The sequence below is a fragment of the Aulostomus chinensis genome, chromosome 22 (genome assembly GCF_037954235.1).
Source record: "Aulostomus chinensis isolate RoL2024-O1b breed Wild chromosome 22, RoL_Achi_v1.0, whole genome shotgun sequence".
Lineage (NCBI taxonomy): Eukaryota > Metazoa > Chordata > Actinopteri > Syngnathiformes > Aulostomidae > Aulostomus > Aulostomus chinensis.
Window position 1 is genome coordinate 23066727 of NC_141341.1, and position 15266 is coordinate 23081992.

The 15266-nt window shown below is 40.5% G+C and overlaps 1 protein-coding gene across 3 annotated transcripts; it reads left to right on the plus strand.

Moving 5' to 3' along the window:
- The first annotated feature begins 239 nt into the window (after window positions 1-239).
- On the plus strand, window positions 240-9935 carry LOC147241183 (CMP-N-acetylneuraminate-beta-galactosamide-alpha-2,3-sialyltransferase 1-like). 3 transcript variants are annotated; one of them, XM_086194065.1, is made up of 7 exons: window positions 240-349; window positions 2407-2658; window positions 4233-4429; window positions 5282-5449; window positions 8393-8438; window positions 8533-8652; window positions 9169-9935. In XM_086194065.1, exons 1-7 carry the CDS (start codon window positions 287-289, stop codon window positions 9334-9336), a joined length of 1014 nt encoding a protein of 337 aa, XP_086050191.1. In that variant the 5' UTR covers window positions 240-286; the 3' UTR covers window positions 9337-9935. The 3 variants fall into 3 exon arrangements, with proteins under 3 accessions (XP_086050191.1, XP_086050193.1, XP_086050190.1); XM_086194064.1 differs by lacking the exon at window positions 240-349 and adding an exon at window positions 794-1099; XM_086194067.1 differs by lacking the exons at window positions 240-349; window positions 8393-8438; window positions 8533-8652; window positions 9169-9935 and adding exons at window positions 778-1099; window positions 5562-8377.
- Window positions 9936-15266: the final 5331 nt, after the last annotated feature.

Genomic DNA, 15266 nt, shown 5'->3' on the forward strand with positions numbered 1-15266 from the left:
GACCAATTTTGATATTTTTTTTCCAAGTACATTTTAGTCAGGTAATATAAAATAAAGGCAAAGGCACGGAAATACGTTCACAAAACAAACAAACAAACAAACAAACAAAAAAGGACACATACACAGGAATGAGCTGCTGCAGATCCGCTGTACCAGTTGATTTCAAAACCAGTTATGTGAGTTGCACAGCAGCTGTTTACAGTCAGTTGTCCCTGTGTTAATGTAATACATGCAGTGTCCTAACAAGAGGTAACATACATAACATCATTCACTCATTTTCCCTACCATGAGGGACAGGATGGGCAAGGATCTACTGAAAAACGTGATTCTCTCGTTTTTCCTCAGATGGGTGAGTTGCCAAATTGTTTATGTATTATGAATACAATTATTATTATTATTATTATTATTATTATTATTATTGTTGTTGTTATTGTTATTATTACTAGTAGTAGTAGTATTAAGCAAAAGACATCCGGTTGAGTAGGTGTATTTTCTGAAACTTTGACAGCCTCACAGCAAGCACAGTTACACAATTTATTTATTAATATGTTTGATTTTTCATCCACACACTTAGAAAAAAACAAAAGCCTTAAACCTTACATTTTATTAGAGTTTTTTTCAAGAGGCAAATTTCGTATTTTAAATTTATTATTTTATCTTGTTGATTTCATATTTGTTTTGGTTTTTTCACCCATTCATAATCTTCAGAATGACGGAAAGAAAGCCTGAGTCCATGCTCAAGGAAACGGCGCTTTTATTTTGAAATTTTGTATGCATTACTGTGATGCTTTGTGTGTACGCAAACAATATATTTAGGGTCCTTTGCTAAAATGGGGCCTGACTCGACAGCCGTTATTTTTCTGAAAGCGGATCCCGGGCTTATCAATAAAATCCTGATTTGGCGACTGACGGGATCTGAGAGAACCTGACGTGAGCCGAGCTTCACCACGTTGCTATAGATACCGCTCCCATGCCCTCCCTCCGGGCTACTCCACCTGTTCTTGTACCTGTTGTTGATCAGTGGAAGCAGCATTTCGCAGCTCTTACGGGAACGTTTCTTACCTCACCTGTCCGTTTTTGGAAAAATCGTTTTTTTAAGGTAAGGCACAAAAAAAAAGGATCTTAACACATCAGATGTAGAGCTGCAGCGCGGCCTGGTATATATTTACATCTGTTGAAAGTTTGAATGCAAAAAGAAATGGATCTATGATTAAGACCTGTTCGTAGCTGTACGGCTGATTGATATTGCAGCTCACTGTCATGGCCTGTGTCTAACAAAACTGGCTGACACTGAGCAGTCACCCCTCACGGTGGTATTGTTCTTCGTTGTACGCAGATATGAGGAAGTCTCACCGTTTTTTGCTCTTTGGGAACAGACTTGTTTCTAGTGGATGACTTTAGATCGCTCTTCCCCATAGACACAGCTTGATGCTATGAATAGCACTAAATGGACAATTCTAATTACTTAGTTTTCTTTAGAGGAGTAATCTAAAGAGTAAAGTTGGGGTGATGAAACATGAATTTTATATATATATATATATATATATATATATATATATATATATATATATATATATATATATATATATAAACGGTAAACAATAAACAATAACTAGGTATCTTTATTTTGCATTACAACCACACAAGGTGCTTCTGACCCATGGCCCACCGGAGAGTTCAACTTTTGAAGGGAAATAATTTAGGCACCCCGACTGGAGACATGCGATTCGTAACTCACATGGAAAACAAACAGGTGGAATTCATGCAGTGCTGTAGAATGTGGCTACAGGTTAGAACAGATTTACAGAGTCGTCATTATCTTTACTTTTGTAATCAACGGTTTCATTTTGATCCTCGCGGAGGTAACCTCAACAGGTGTGCGTGTGTGTGTGTGTGTGTGTGTGTGTATATGTATATATACTTCAAAGCCTTCAGCATTCTTTTTGTCACCTGGGACAATGCTGCCCTCTGGATAAGTTAGGATGGATTATTGATCCCACACTTGTAAATGGACTCAATTTGACTTTGATTCAACTTGTTCCAGTAGCAGAGTCAGGAAAGTTAGACAAGTGGCACACATGATATATAAAAAAGAAACATAGGTAGTGAGGTGGATTGTCCATCAAGGGTGTCAGCTTGGCTCACATAAAAAATCAACTATTTCATACATGAGGTATTATTATGTACCTCATGTATTATGCACTTCATGTACTATTACATGAGGTGCATAGGCTACTGTGAATTATTTTAATGATGGACATGAGCCATGAACATGAGCCCACAATAGTTACGTTATTTGTCTAAATTTCACGGACCCGTTTTTGTTGTTTTTGTCATCTTCATGCATCTTGTCACATTTGTGTTTCATTTCTCATTTTTTCCTCTTATCTGTTCTGCATTTACTAGCGTCACATTGCCAAGATGCTTTCCAGGGTGGGAAAAATTGGATTTCTCGTCGCTCTGCTCTGTGTCATCACCATGGCTGTCTCGTGGAATTTTTCTCTGTACTTCCTAACCCCACTGGAGTCAAGCCTTTGTGCATGTAACAAATGTTTAACAGAGGATGACCCCTGGTTTCGGGAGCTTATTGAAAAATCTCCTAAACCTTTTATGTCAAGAATGCAGGGAACTCCAGAGGAAGCTTTCAACTGGTGGAAGGTGAATTCATCTTTATCTTAATGAATCAATCATTAAATGTATGAATTATTATCTTTTTTTGTAATCTTTATGCCAATTTAGCTTTACCAATGCAGAAAATGTATTGGCTAAGGGTTTTTAGTCAGTAATTATTGAAACAAACACAAGCTGCATATTTTCGCAAATGAAACTGGATTAAAAAATCAATGAAGTACTAAACGTTCCTTTCCAAAAAAAACAAACAAACAAAAAAACTCCACCACAGAAATGATAAAGTAAAGCTTTATAATGTATCACAATCATGACTTCTATATTTCTTTCGATTTACTGTGACCACCTGTTTTGTTGTAGAAGATTTTAATTACAAACCAAACTGGATGACATCGTTTTTGGGGCCATTGGTGTGACATCCGTTTTAGGTCAGGAAGCCAAGCCAGAAATCGATAAATCACCTGACTGTCCAATTAAACAACAACGCACAAACAGACACACATACAAAAGACATGAAACCAAAAAGTGAATTGCCATACTTGTTTGTTCTCGTGAGTGAGAGTATGTGTGTGTTTGTTTGTGCGTGTATGCAGGTGAGAATATGCTTGAAGTGTACAGTTTTAAACAACCCTTTTAAAACAAACCACATCCAACATTCAGTTATTACAGAGAGGGATTTATGAAATAAAAGGGGAAAAAGACAAGTATCTACTGGCCATACAGTAAATATACTCAGAAACAGAGTCTGAACCTCTCAAAGGGATGGTCCAGTTATTTTGATGGAGGGTTTTGATGCCCAGTCAGTGTCTCACCTGCCGGAGACAACGGTCAGCTCATCCTCTGCCTGGAGAGTCAGCAAGATGCAGCTGCAGGAACATTTGAGGATGCTGCTGTAGACCACTAAGTTCTAACACAAACATCTTTTAGCCACTGGCAAGTCCACCCATTTCAAGTAGACATGTCTCTTTTCTTCCTCATTGCACATTTTTGGTGCTTTGCATTCCCATCAGACGGACATTCCTCAACCACACAATGTCCATATTCCTATGCGCACCAGCAGCCGTATTTGCCGCATGCTGTGTCACACCACAAATCAGCTGCTGGTTCAGCCTTTCAGCTGCTTCTATAAAAGATCATTTAGGGGAACATGAGTAATTGTGACAGTGACAATACTGTGCCTGTCACTGTGGGGACAAGAACATACTCACACGAGCCAGAGCATACAGAGACAGAAGTTTTGCAGATTCAGAATCTGTCTTTGAAATCTTTGTAAATGTTTGTTAGCCATCTGACTGGATGACATCACTTTCTGACCTAAACGGCTGAACTGCTGCATAATACAGAGTGAGGCAGATACAGATGTTTGTGGTTCAAAGACATGTTTGTGCTGATACTCGTACCAGTGCAGCATCAATGCTCCCTGATGCTGCCTCATGCCGATTCACCAAACAGAGGATGAGCTGACCATTACCTATGGCAGGTAAGACCCTTACTCATCATAAGTGTCTCATTCCACCCCACAACAAAATAGGTTTACCTGTATGTGATGAAACTGAAGACAAATGCATGATGTTGAGCAGATGACGAATGTCCTCTTGTTTCAGCGCCTACAGCTGGAAAGAGGCAACTTCAATTTCTACAGTGCAACAGTGAGCAAACTGTTGGAACTGTTCCCATCCTCTCCAAATGTTGTGGAGGTTCAGTCTGGCCGCTGCCAGAGCTGTGCAGTGGTGGGGAATTCCGGGAATTTGAAGGGATCACGTCATGGACCTCTGATAGATTATCATGATATTGTAATAAGGTAAATCACCAGTGACACAAGAATTTCTTCTCAATGACTTTTAAATGATAGAGACTGGATTGAAGAATCAAAGTTTAAGTTGAATTTATTTTCTTGTACAAAATTGAACATTTTACAATGCAACACGCAAGTGAGGTCACAGGGAAAAGACTCACTTTGGAGCAGGAACACTTGGGTTTATATACCTTAGAGCTGGATGTTTCTGCTTCCTCCTGTTTACACCGACACATTCCACAGACATCATCGCATATTTTCCCAGTCCTCTAAATAATGGCCAGACCCCATCATGGCATGTGAAATGAATTTTTATAACAACCAGACTTCATAGAAATTCTAGTGTGTTTCATCTCATCATTTCATCAACTCTGAAACTCTAAGCTTCCAGAGAAGAAAACTGGAATCTGTCCCCAGATGTCCAGCACATACAGGGGCTCCTCAGCAATATTTGGTTGGTGGTTTTGATTGTAGGCTGCACGGTAGTGCAGTGGTCAGCACTGTTGCCTCACAGCAAGAAGGTTCTGGCACGGGATCTTTCTGTGTGAGTCTCCATGTTCTCCCTGTTCCTGTGTGGGTTCTCTCTGGTACTCCAGCTTCCTCCCACAGTCCAAAGACATGCAATTGGAGACGAGGCTGATTGATACTGTAAACTGGCGACCTGTCCAATGTGAACCCCACCTCTCGCCCATAGCCGCTGGGATAGGCTCCAGCCCCCCCCCCCCCCCTGTGACCCTTAACAGGAATAAGCAGAAGAAAATGGATGGATGGATGGTTTTAATTGTAACGCTGATGTTATTAAACATAAAGTTCTCCTTGAACAAGATGACATTGTGTACATATCCCTCTGTACCCTAGGATGAACCACGGCCGCACCAAAGGCTATGAGGAAGATGTTGGTACTAAAACTACTCACCATGTGATGTATCCAGAGAGCGCTGTGTATCTGGACAACACCACACATCTTGTTCTGTTTCCTTTCAAGATAAAAGATCTGCTGTGGCTCCTCAACACCTTCACCCCAGGGTAGGTGTAAAAAAATAATATCTTTGTTACCCAAATTTGAATAAAAAAAATCTATGTAGGTGAATTTAGTCACAAAAGAATCTCATTCTAAAATCGCCGGAGGCTTTCCCAGGCTAGCCGAAAGATATAATTCCTCCAGCGTGTCCCGGGTCAACCCTGAGGCCTCCTCCCGGTTGGACATGCCTGGAAAACCTCTCAAGGGAGGCGTCCAGGAGGCATCTTCATCAGATCCCACCTCCACTGACTCCTCTCATCATGGAGGAGCAGCGGCTCTACTCTGAGTCCCTCCTGAATGACTGAGCTTCTCACCCTGTCTCTGAGGGAGAGCCCAGCCACCCTGTGGAGGAAACTCATCTTGGCCGCTTGTATTTGTGATCCTGTTCTTTTGGTCCTTATCCAGAGGTCAAAAAAGCTTTGCCTTTTCACTTACCTCCCTCTTCATGCCAACGGACTGGTTTAGCGCCCGCAACAATGTGGATGCCGCCCCGATCCACCTGTCAATTCCCACTCCATCCTACCCTCGCTGAGATCGCTCAAGATCCTGAGATACATTAACTCCTCCACGGACGACCCCCCCCCCCCCCCCCCGCGAATCCTCCCCCAGCTCTGTTTCCTCCACGGAATACACATTGGTGGGATTGAGGAGTTCTTCAAAGTGTTCTGTCCACTGTCCAATTATCTCCCCAGCTGATGTCAGCAGCCTGCTGTCCCAGCTGTAAACGGTGTAGGCAAGTTGCTCATTTTGCATTTATTATGCTGTCAATTAATGGAGCCACTCTGAGAAAATGTCCGCGAAGTGAGTGGCACATGCCTGGCCAAAACAAAGGTGTGTATTTTGTTGAGATTTGCAATAAAATTGCATCAGCAATATGTCACAATAGTTTGTTAACAATGTATTTTTTAACAATACATTTTGAATGAAATCGTCAACTACACAAAATACATAATGTATGTATTGCCGATTGTATCGTACCAATGTACAGTATTGGGACGTGTACCATATCCTGAGGTATTTTGACTCCCACCTTGACCTTTCCCAAAAATAACTATTTGCCTTTTATCTATAAACATAAGCGTTCATTGTGGATTACCTTTAAATCGTTTTATCCAGATACATTATAAATAAAGAATATTAAAAGGTGATCTGTGTGTTCCAGCAAGCTCTTTTGCTCTGTCAATCTTTCGGGTCCTAGCCTGAGAATCATTGGATGCAGAATTAATTCAAACAAGTGGAAGTACATGTATGCCTTATACTATCAAACTAAACCATAGCTTGTTGATACAAGGAAATACATTACAGTAAGTGTGCTATGATGACAGGCAGCTAGGTGATGCTTAGTTAACCATCAGTTAACTATTGTATCTAATATTCATGTGGTACAGGTTACAGCAAAGATGGAGGGGAAAACTGGGGGATGTTTGAATGGGGTTATGGGGGTGAGAGCTGAGAGTTACTCAGTGGTTACACATTTCCCAGTTTAGAATGAGGGCCACAAAAGTATTAAAGCAAATATGCTTGAATATACTCCTGCAGAATTCTTATATAAGCATGAACTAACATTTATTAATGTCCCCATAAGGTAAAGTCCTTTGAATGTATTTAATAAAAAGTTGAAATGGTTTTGGAACCTATTTGTGGTCACAGTCACTGCTTGTTATGTTTACTTGTTGCAAATGACACACTGGGGATGGCAAGAGGAAATCAGACACGTGTCTCTTGTGTTGCTGGTGCTACCAGTTTGAATTCCATTGCAGTCCGATCTCAGATACCAGGACTAAGACAGAAAGGGGATGTGTTTGGTGTATGCAATTTGCACTGATTGTTTTTTTTTTTTTTAATAATTATTAATTTGGAGCATCAAACGAATATGTGAAGAGAAAGATAACATTATGATATTGTCACTTTGTCTGTGTTGAACTTTGCACGTGAATTCAGAATCAGCATTCATCATTCCGAAAGAACAGCTCGGGGACCGGAATCATTCTGATCTCCATTTATAGGCCGAGAAACACTGACCAATCACACTGGTACAGTTTGATGCATTAGTAGAGCTGTACTTTAAAGTGAATAGACTCTTTTATTTCTGTGAATGGGGAGTTTTGTTGAGATCCATGCATATGGAGAACTCACCCACCCAGAGCTTTTGCATGTGTGTGTGAACTGAGCACAGTTCTTGTGTTCACAGTGGAAGTACCTCTTCAACACTGAAAATTTTTGTTTTGTTTTTTGTAACTGCAAACCTTAAGGAAATGCTAAATGTCATATTCACGGTTGCTAATATTTAACATGGAGTCATAATTCATCACAACACTTGAAGCTATAGTATGTACAGAGTTACATAGACCTACAAAAATCCTCAATTTCAGAATTATTGAGTTAAGTTTCATGAGAAAAAAAATCTTCTAATTATTTTCTCTTTGTGAAAATAATGTCCCATTAATTTTAGGAAAAGGGTGCAATTTTTTTTTTTAATTTCATGAAAAATTATCTAATTTATTCAGAAATATAGGGTTGCAATTTTATGTGTATGTAACTAGCTAAGGGAGTGCAAATGAAAATTAGCTGAAGCTAAATCTGGTACTCAAATTGCAGCATTTCTTTTAAAAGTCTTTGTTAAAAGTAAAGAAATAAAAATAAATAAATAAATAAATAAATAAATAATAAATAAATAAATTTGTTTCAATAAATTAATTTATTAATTTATTAATACATTTCAATAAATAAATAAATAAATAAAATAAAAGTCTTTGTTTAATTCATCCCCACACTTTGATGTATCATTAATGAATCTAATTGATTGAATTTAATCGATGGATTCAAATGATGAATCCTCAACATATGTTTCTTTCTTACTCTGGCTATTTCATAAAATTGCAAGATTTAAATACTTAATAAAGAGTTTCGTCTGTGTGGATTTTAACAATGATTTTCACCTTCAACAGAGAAAACAGTCAAAAGAACCCACAGCAGAGAGGTAACCAGGATTTAGTGAGTATCACATGATCTTATATGAGTCTTGTATGTGTCATATAGTGTATTATTTTGAACGTTTTTCAACACAATTAAAATGTAATTGTCACAGGTGATGATCCTCAACCCAGCGTTCATGAAATATGTCCATGAAGTTTGGCTGAAGAACAAAGGCAGCTACCCATCCACAGGTTTCTTGACTCTGGCTGCCAGCATGCACATGTGTGACAAGGTAAGTTTCACTTCAGGAGTTTGGAGATCTGATGGACTGACAGTTGATAAATCACTGATTGATGATTCAGATTTTTCCATTTTTAGAACTGCCTTGCGTATTTATGTCTATCAATCATCAACCTCAACAGAAAGGTTACCAGGGCCTTTTCCTTTGCTGCACCCAAACTATGGAACTGCCTCCCTGATCAAATTGTTACACTGTTCTAAAAATCTATGCGTTCAAACTAGCCTGCTCACTAAACGTAGTTGTACTGATTCTGGTAATTTTATCTATAATTTGTATTTCACTTGTTATAAAGTGACCTTGAGTGTCTTGTAAGATAGCCATAAATGAAATGGATTATTGCGTAGGAATTGAGCTTAGTAGTACAGAAAACATTATTTGAAGAAAAAAATGCAAGAATTTAAGGAATGAACCTTTTATGGAGTTACATCAAATGATCACTCATTTAATTTCATCAAATGAAATGAACAGGAGCCATCCACTTAAAAGATGTTGTTTCTCTTTTCCCAGGTGAGTGTTTTTGGGTTTGGAGCAGACAGTGATGGAAATTGGAATCATTACTTTGAAGTACTGAAGAACAAAAACCTGCGAACTGGACCTCATGCTGGAAAACATGAATATGATTTCATTCAGCAACTCCATCAAAAGCAGAAAATACAGTTTTTTAAAGGACAGTAATTTTTTCTCTCTTTGTGTGGTGTTGCACTAACAAAAGCAATGTTTTAGCTTGAAGACATGAATGGACAACAACGTGCTACCTTTCCATTAATAATTTCTTAATTAATAATTAATTATATGTTTTGTTATTTCCAGTAGGCAGGTTTAAGTGAGTCACGTCACGCGCTTCACCTCTGCTCCTGTTGCACAATTTACACTCAACAGAATGGTTTATATCACTACCAGGTGTTTTTTTTACTCTTTTTTATCAAGCTCAACTTTGTGGTTTTGATAACTACAGTATATGACAAATTCAAGTTGCTTCATTTGCCAAAGATGTAATCGGTTGTCTCCAGCCAGCAGAATTGACTTGTTTCACTTCTCTTTTGCAGCCAGCATTAATTGTCTTATTGGAAATCTTATTAATTTTTTTTGGAAACATAAAGAAAGAACAATTTTATTTTATGTTTTTACCAATTTATTTAACCAATGAATTTCAAATAAGAAGCCACACGTCACCTGTTTCACAATAAATATATCTGCTATTTTTTTGTATAATATGCACAGTTGCATGTTTCCCTGTCTGGCTGAATGATGTCTGCATATTTTATGATATGATCAAGAAATGCGATTAAAAATTAACATAAGGAAACACGCTTTCATCTTCATGTGAGGATGAGGAATTTCTTTGGCAAGAATAAGCTTGCAGTTAGAAAATTCTGTATAAGCCTAAATATCAAGTTTATTTGACATGATGTGGGACAAACCATTACTACTGAGGAAGACCAGTTGCGGTTACCAGACCAGAATGTCTTAGACGTGTTCCTCCATGGTCCACAGGGGTAAGCTCCATCGGTTCCATACACTCCCATTTTAAGTGTGACCCAGAGTCTCACTTAAAGTTTAGTTGGTAAACTGAGGGCTTCTATTTGCTCTTTTGAGTCTTGAGTGATTCCACCCAGGTATGGGATGTTTTCATACAGAGAAAAAAAACCAAGTGAACCAAAATGCATGGCTAAAAACACAGTCAGGTAGTTTTCCAAAAGAGAACATCGTGATAACGTTCACTGTGTTTATAGTTGGGATGCATCTGGGGCAGGAACAAGACAAAAAATAGAGGAAGAAGGTTCTGTATTTGGGCTAGTGCTTTTCTCCTCTAAATTTTTCCTATAAACAAACATCTTAGAGCTAGAATGATCTGATGCGTTACAAATGCAAAATACCGGCACTGCAGGTTCAAACATGTAAAGTACACTGGTAGTTGAGGTGGCCTGAGGGCCGATCATGTTCTCACTACAAATGAACCAATCCAGAGTTAGCTCAAAAGCAAACCAAAACCACCTTGAGGTCTTGGCCTGCCTATAAGGTCCACTTTTGGAGCACATCAGAGTATTTTTACTGTGTGCACACCTGAGGACCTCTTCAACTCCCTTTAGAGCTCACATTTTTGATGCCACGAACAAATATATATTGCCCACACATTTATAGTACTGTTGTCATGGTCTGCAGGTTCTTGCCACCTATTTTTCATTGTCCCACTGAACACATCTCCGCTCACTCCCTCAGCCAACCTCCTCAGCTAATCAGCCTCAACCACCAGCACTTGTTCTTACATTATTTAGGTCTTCCTCTCCTGCCAGATTGTTGCGCTCCCATGCAACACTCACCAGCAGTATCCTTCGGACTGACTTCCTGGCGTCGACCCTTTTTGTTCCAGCCACACTTCTGTCTGCCCTTACGTGTCTGGATCTCACGGTTCTGACCCACAGCAGAACCTCGACCACGCTCCACTCCGGTGTCAACAGTCATTACCAGTCAAACAAGTGTGATTGCATTTGGGTCCATACAAACCCCTTTTCAGTACAATCTGGCCAAACATGGACACAGCACACACTTCCTGTGTCAAGAATCATTTAGAACAGATCGAAGGAGTCTTCCAGAACCATGGGGCCCTCATGGCATCTGCCTCAGCTGAGGCTAAACAGGCTGCAACCACACAGGAACAGGCTCTCACCTCTGGCAGACCAAGTGCAGCAACTAACTACAGTCATCGCCCATTTAGCCCCTGTTAGCTCAGCTGCTGTCCCTGCCCCTGCCCCAACAACGAGTTCCATTCTGCCACCAGGACCAGTTTCTGAACCACGTATTGGAGCACCTGAACGTTATGTTGGTGAGCCTGAAGGTTGCAACCCTTTCCTGACAAAAAGCGTGATCTTTTTTGTATTGCACCCCTCACTTTTGCTTCTGAGAGAGCTAAAGTGGTCTCTACCTCAAACCAGTTAACATGGAGAGCTAAGCTATGGGGTACAGCCGAGTGGGATAGACAGACTACTGCTTGTGCTTCTTTTGAGTCATTTGCTGCTGAGCTCCACAAAGTCTTCGGGCAGGGTGTCTACTCCACTGACTCTGGTGGCCTTCTTAGCATAGGTCAGAAAAGTCAGTCTGTGTGTGACATTACTCAGTAGACTTCTGCACAAAGGCGCGTGAGTGACTGAAACAAGAGTGCTCTTCGTGATGCTTTTCCTCATGGACTGGCTGATTACATTAAGGATGATGTCTTACCCCCTACCCCTTCCTCTTGATGATGTCATTGCTTGCGCTATTAATATAGACCTTCATATCCAGGCTCACAAGGGAGAAGCAAAACACACCCCCAGCTCAGCTCATGTATCTGTCAGTGCATCATGAGGTGCTTCTCCCAACTTGGCCCAGTCTATGTCTACAGTTCTGGACCCATGCAGCTTGGCCGTGCCAGTCTGTCCACTGAGGAACGAGAACGGCGACGCAAGGCTAATTTATGCCTTTATTGTGGTCAATCGGGGCACTTCATGGTTTGGGTGGCCTCCTGCTGCTCCCTTTTATGAACATAAGGTATGCTTGTGCACTGAGGTCCATTTCCAGATGAGAAGCGCTCACTTCTCTTAAATAGAAATGTGTGCCACTGACCCCGTAACATACCAAGTCCTGGCACCACCTGGGCTTGAAAGGAAATGAAACATACCACTCTGATTCATTTGATTGATGTCATAATTGAAACACATCTATGAATAATTAGGTGTTTAATGACAGCCTCTTGGCACCCATGCAGTGGCTTGCACTCTGATACTGGACTTTCAAAACACCTAAATGCAGCTGAGGATGTCTGGAGCGCACTGCAGTAGTGTGTACTGGGAGATGGAATCGCCTGCAAGGCATTTCTGCTGGTCGCACCTACTCCGGTGCCCACGGGTCAGCTGCAGGGTCATCAGCTAGGAGCAACCAATCACCAACGTTTCGTTACTTTAATCCTGGAATGTCTCCTGGTGGCAGAGCGGTGGCAGGGATGTCTCCCAGCTGTTGTTGGGGTTAGTTGTTCTTTCCCCAGCAATTGTCCTTCCTCCTCAACCAGAGCCAAAAGCTCCCTTTCTCTGCCTCCTCTGCCAGCTCTTTGGTTTCCTTCTTCAGGTTCCCTCCGGTCACTCCTGCATCCCTCAGAAGGCGTGTGGTTGACTGACCCACACAGCCTCGGCATCCAACTTCCACTGGATAGATGGTAGTCTTCCAGCCAGCCATCCGGCACTCAGCAGCCAGTTCGGAGCACTTGGCCTTCTTCTGTTCATACGCAGCCTCGATCCCCTCCTCTGCTGGTACTGTGAGCTCGATGAGGAGTACAGATTTTGCCTTGGCAGACCACGCCACGATGTCAGGGTGGAGCGATGTTGCGGTGATCTTGAGCAGGAAATGGAGTTGCCTGTTCTACTCCTGGTCGGGGGAGAACAGCCCTGGTATATCTTTTGGCCCATAGCACACATAGCGCCATCCGCGGACAATGAGGTGCCACAGATTGCTTAAATAGGGCTGATTCTGACATATGTCGCAGCACATTCATCCACTTCTAAGGAAATACTCGTATACATTCTTTGCCAGAGGTCTGTGCTCGCTGAGTGCATCACTACTGAGGAAACTAACTGGCACTCAGGAGCTGGTCTGATCATTAGGGTTTCAACATATGGAAGATCCCCACCAGACATTTTGTACCTTGCTTTAAGTCAGAATTTGTGTCAGTAACTGGGTAAAATGTATTCCTTTTGATAATTACACATCATAACCAACACCAATTTTACGTATACTTAAACAAAATAGGGTTTAATGTCAGACTTAGAGCGTGTGAATAATGTAGAAATGCACATGTTAAATGGTAGATGGACTCATTTTTATATAGTGCCTTTCTACATTTGCGGTGTTAAAAGTGCTTTACACTCTCATTCACCCGTTGAAACACGGATAGTTGAGGCTGACGTGCCACCTACTCATCAGGAGCAATTAGGGGTTCAGTATCTTGCTCTAAATGTTTTGTGTGAATGCTAAGAAAGGCTTAATAAATTAATCATCATTCACGGCAACAGCATCAGCCTGTTACATGTAGGATCACCTTTGTGTAATAGGAGCCATGGATCTCACCTTCACACCAAAGTAAATGTTTGGTCATTACTTATTTTCACCCTGGCTAGTTTTACAGGAGGGGCAATTCTCCTACAGTACTTTAATAGAAGACACAGAGCAGCAAAACACATTCAAGTTGCCTGAAGTAGGTAGTTAATTACTCTTTATTTCACAAAAAAACTAATTTCTCAGTAAAGACACCAAAACAGGTAAATAAGTAAGGCATTGATTTCGCAGTACAAGGAAGGACAAACTTCTGCTGGAATGAGAGGAAATATAAATGGGAAGAAAATCTCAAAAGAGCTGTTGAAATTATATCGACATCAGTAAACAGCAGCAGTTGTAGAATTGTCATCATTCAGGAACTGTGAAGGCTTGCGTGCTGGGACCCACAGACACTAGCAAATATATGTACATTTCAAACTGGTGACCTGTGCTCTTTCTAATACTAATCTCCATTTATACCCATCATATTTTGTGAAATAGCTAAAGGTGATATCATACAGTTCTTTTGAACAAAAAAAACAAGTTACTGGGACAGCAACAGCTCAAGTGCAGATGGAATACTACTTAGCTAATTCATATTTTACATTTACTTACTAGTCAATATTATCAAGTCAGATAATGAACCTGATGCTGAAATATGACTGGATCTCAAACTACTAGAATAACCCTTAAAATTTTAGGGTAGATGCTTTCCATTGGCAGCTTTCCCACACTTTTGTATGATTTGATTGACATGATGAGGCCTGGGATGTAAAGGTCACCTTTCTGTGTTTTAGGGAAGGCTTAAAAACCTTCCTGAACCCTAACCTTGATCCTGCACCGCTGGTTTCTCGGCACCTGCATGGAGAGCAATGATAAAGCCACCTGCTGGCTGCAGTGGTTCAGAAGAGCAGACACAGCAAGGTTTCAACCACTGTGATGAAAGATGACCTGTTGTTTGTGTTACCTTTCACAACCTGTTGACAGTAAAGACCATTTGATGAGCTGATAACGTAACTTTGTAAAAACTCAACTGAAAAAAACAATGAGAGTTTGAACAGCATCTTGTTGAAATGCTTACGGCCCCCTCTTTGATAGAGGTGAAATCCTAGAGGTCATATATAATGCTTTTCCTCTCACTTTCACGCATTCGCAGAAACAAGAAACTATCTTTGACCTGCACATGCTTTGCCACTCTCAGCTAACTTTCCTGAGCAGTGACGGCAATGAGGTTACAGACTGCATAAGTAATTGGTGCTCCAGGCTTTGGCGCTTTCAGCAACCAACAGAAGTAAAAGAGTGACATCTAGTGGTGAAAATATGGTAGGCTAGCTAATAAAGTCAAATCAACTGATTCAAGTTCACTGGTTGTCTGAAGAGGTTAAGTGAAAAATACTAAATATAGCTACAATATAATGATAGATATCATTAGAGAGTGGAACGATTGAATACACTAATTCCCATTTCCATTCCTATGCCATTATTCCTTAAATATGACATGGTGAGGGGGTACACACACACTAATACATATATATATATATATA

Excerpts from the sequence above, each read along its gene's own strand:
- LOC147241183 (XM_086194064.1), top strand. The coding sequence starts at position 971 with ATGCCCTCCCTCCGGGCTACTCCACCTGTTCTTGTACCTGTTGTTGAT. Across the intron at positions 1,100-2,406 it reads GGAAAAATCGTTTTTTTAAG|CGTCACATTGCCAAGATGCT; the intron begins GTAAGGCACAAA and ends TGCATTTACTAG. Across the intron at positions 8,653-9,168 it reads GCATGCACATGTGTGACAAG|GTGAGTGTTTTTGGGTTTGG; the intron begins GTAAGTTTCACT and ends CTCTTTTCCCAG.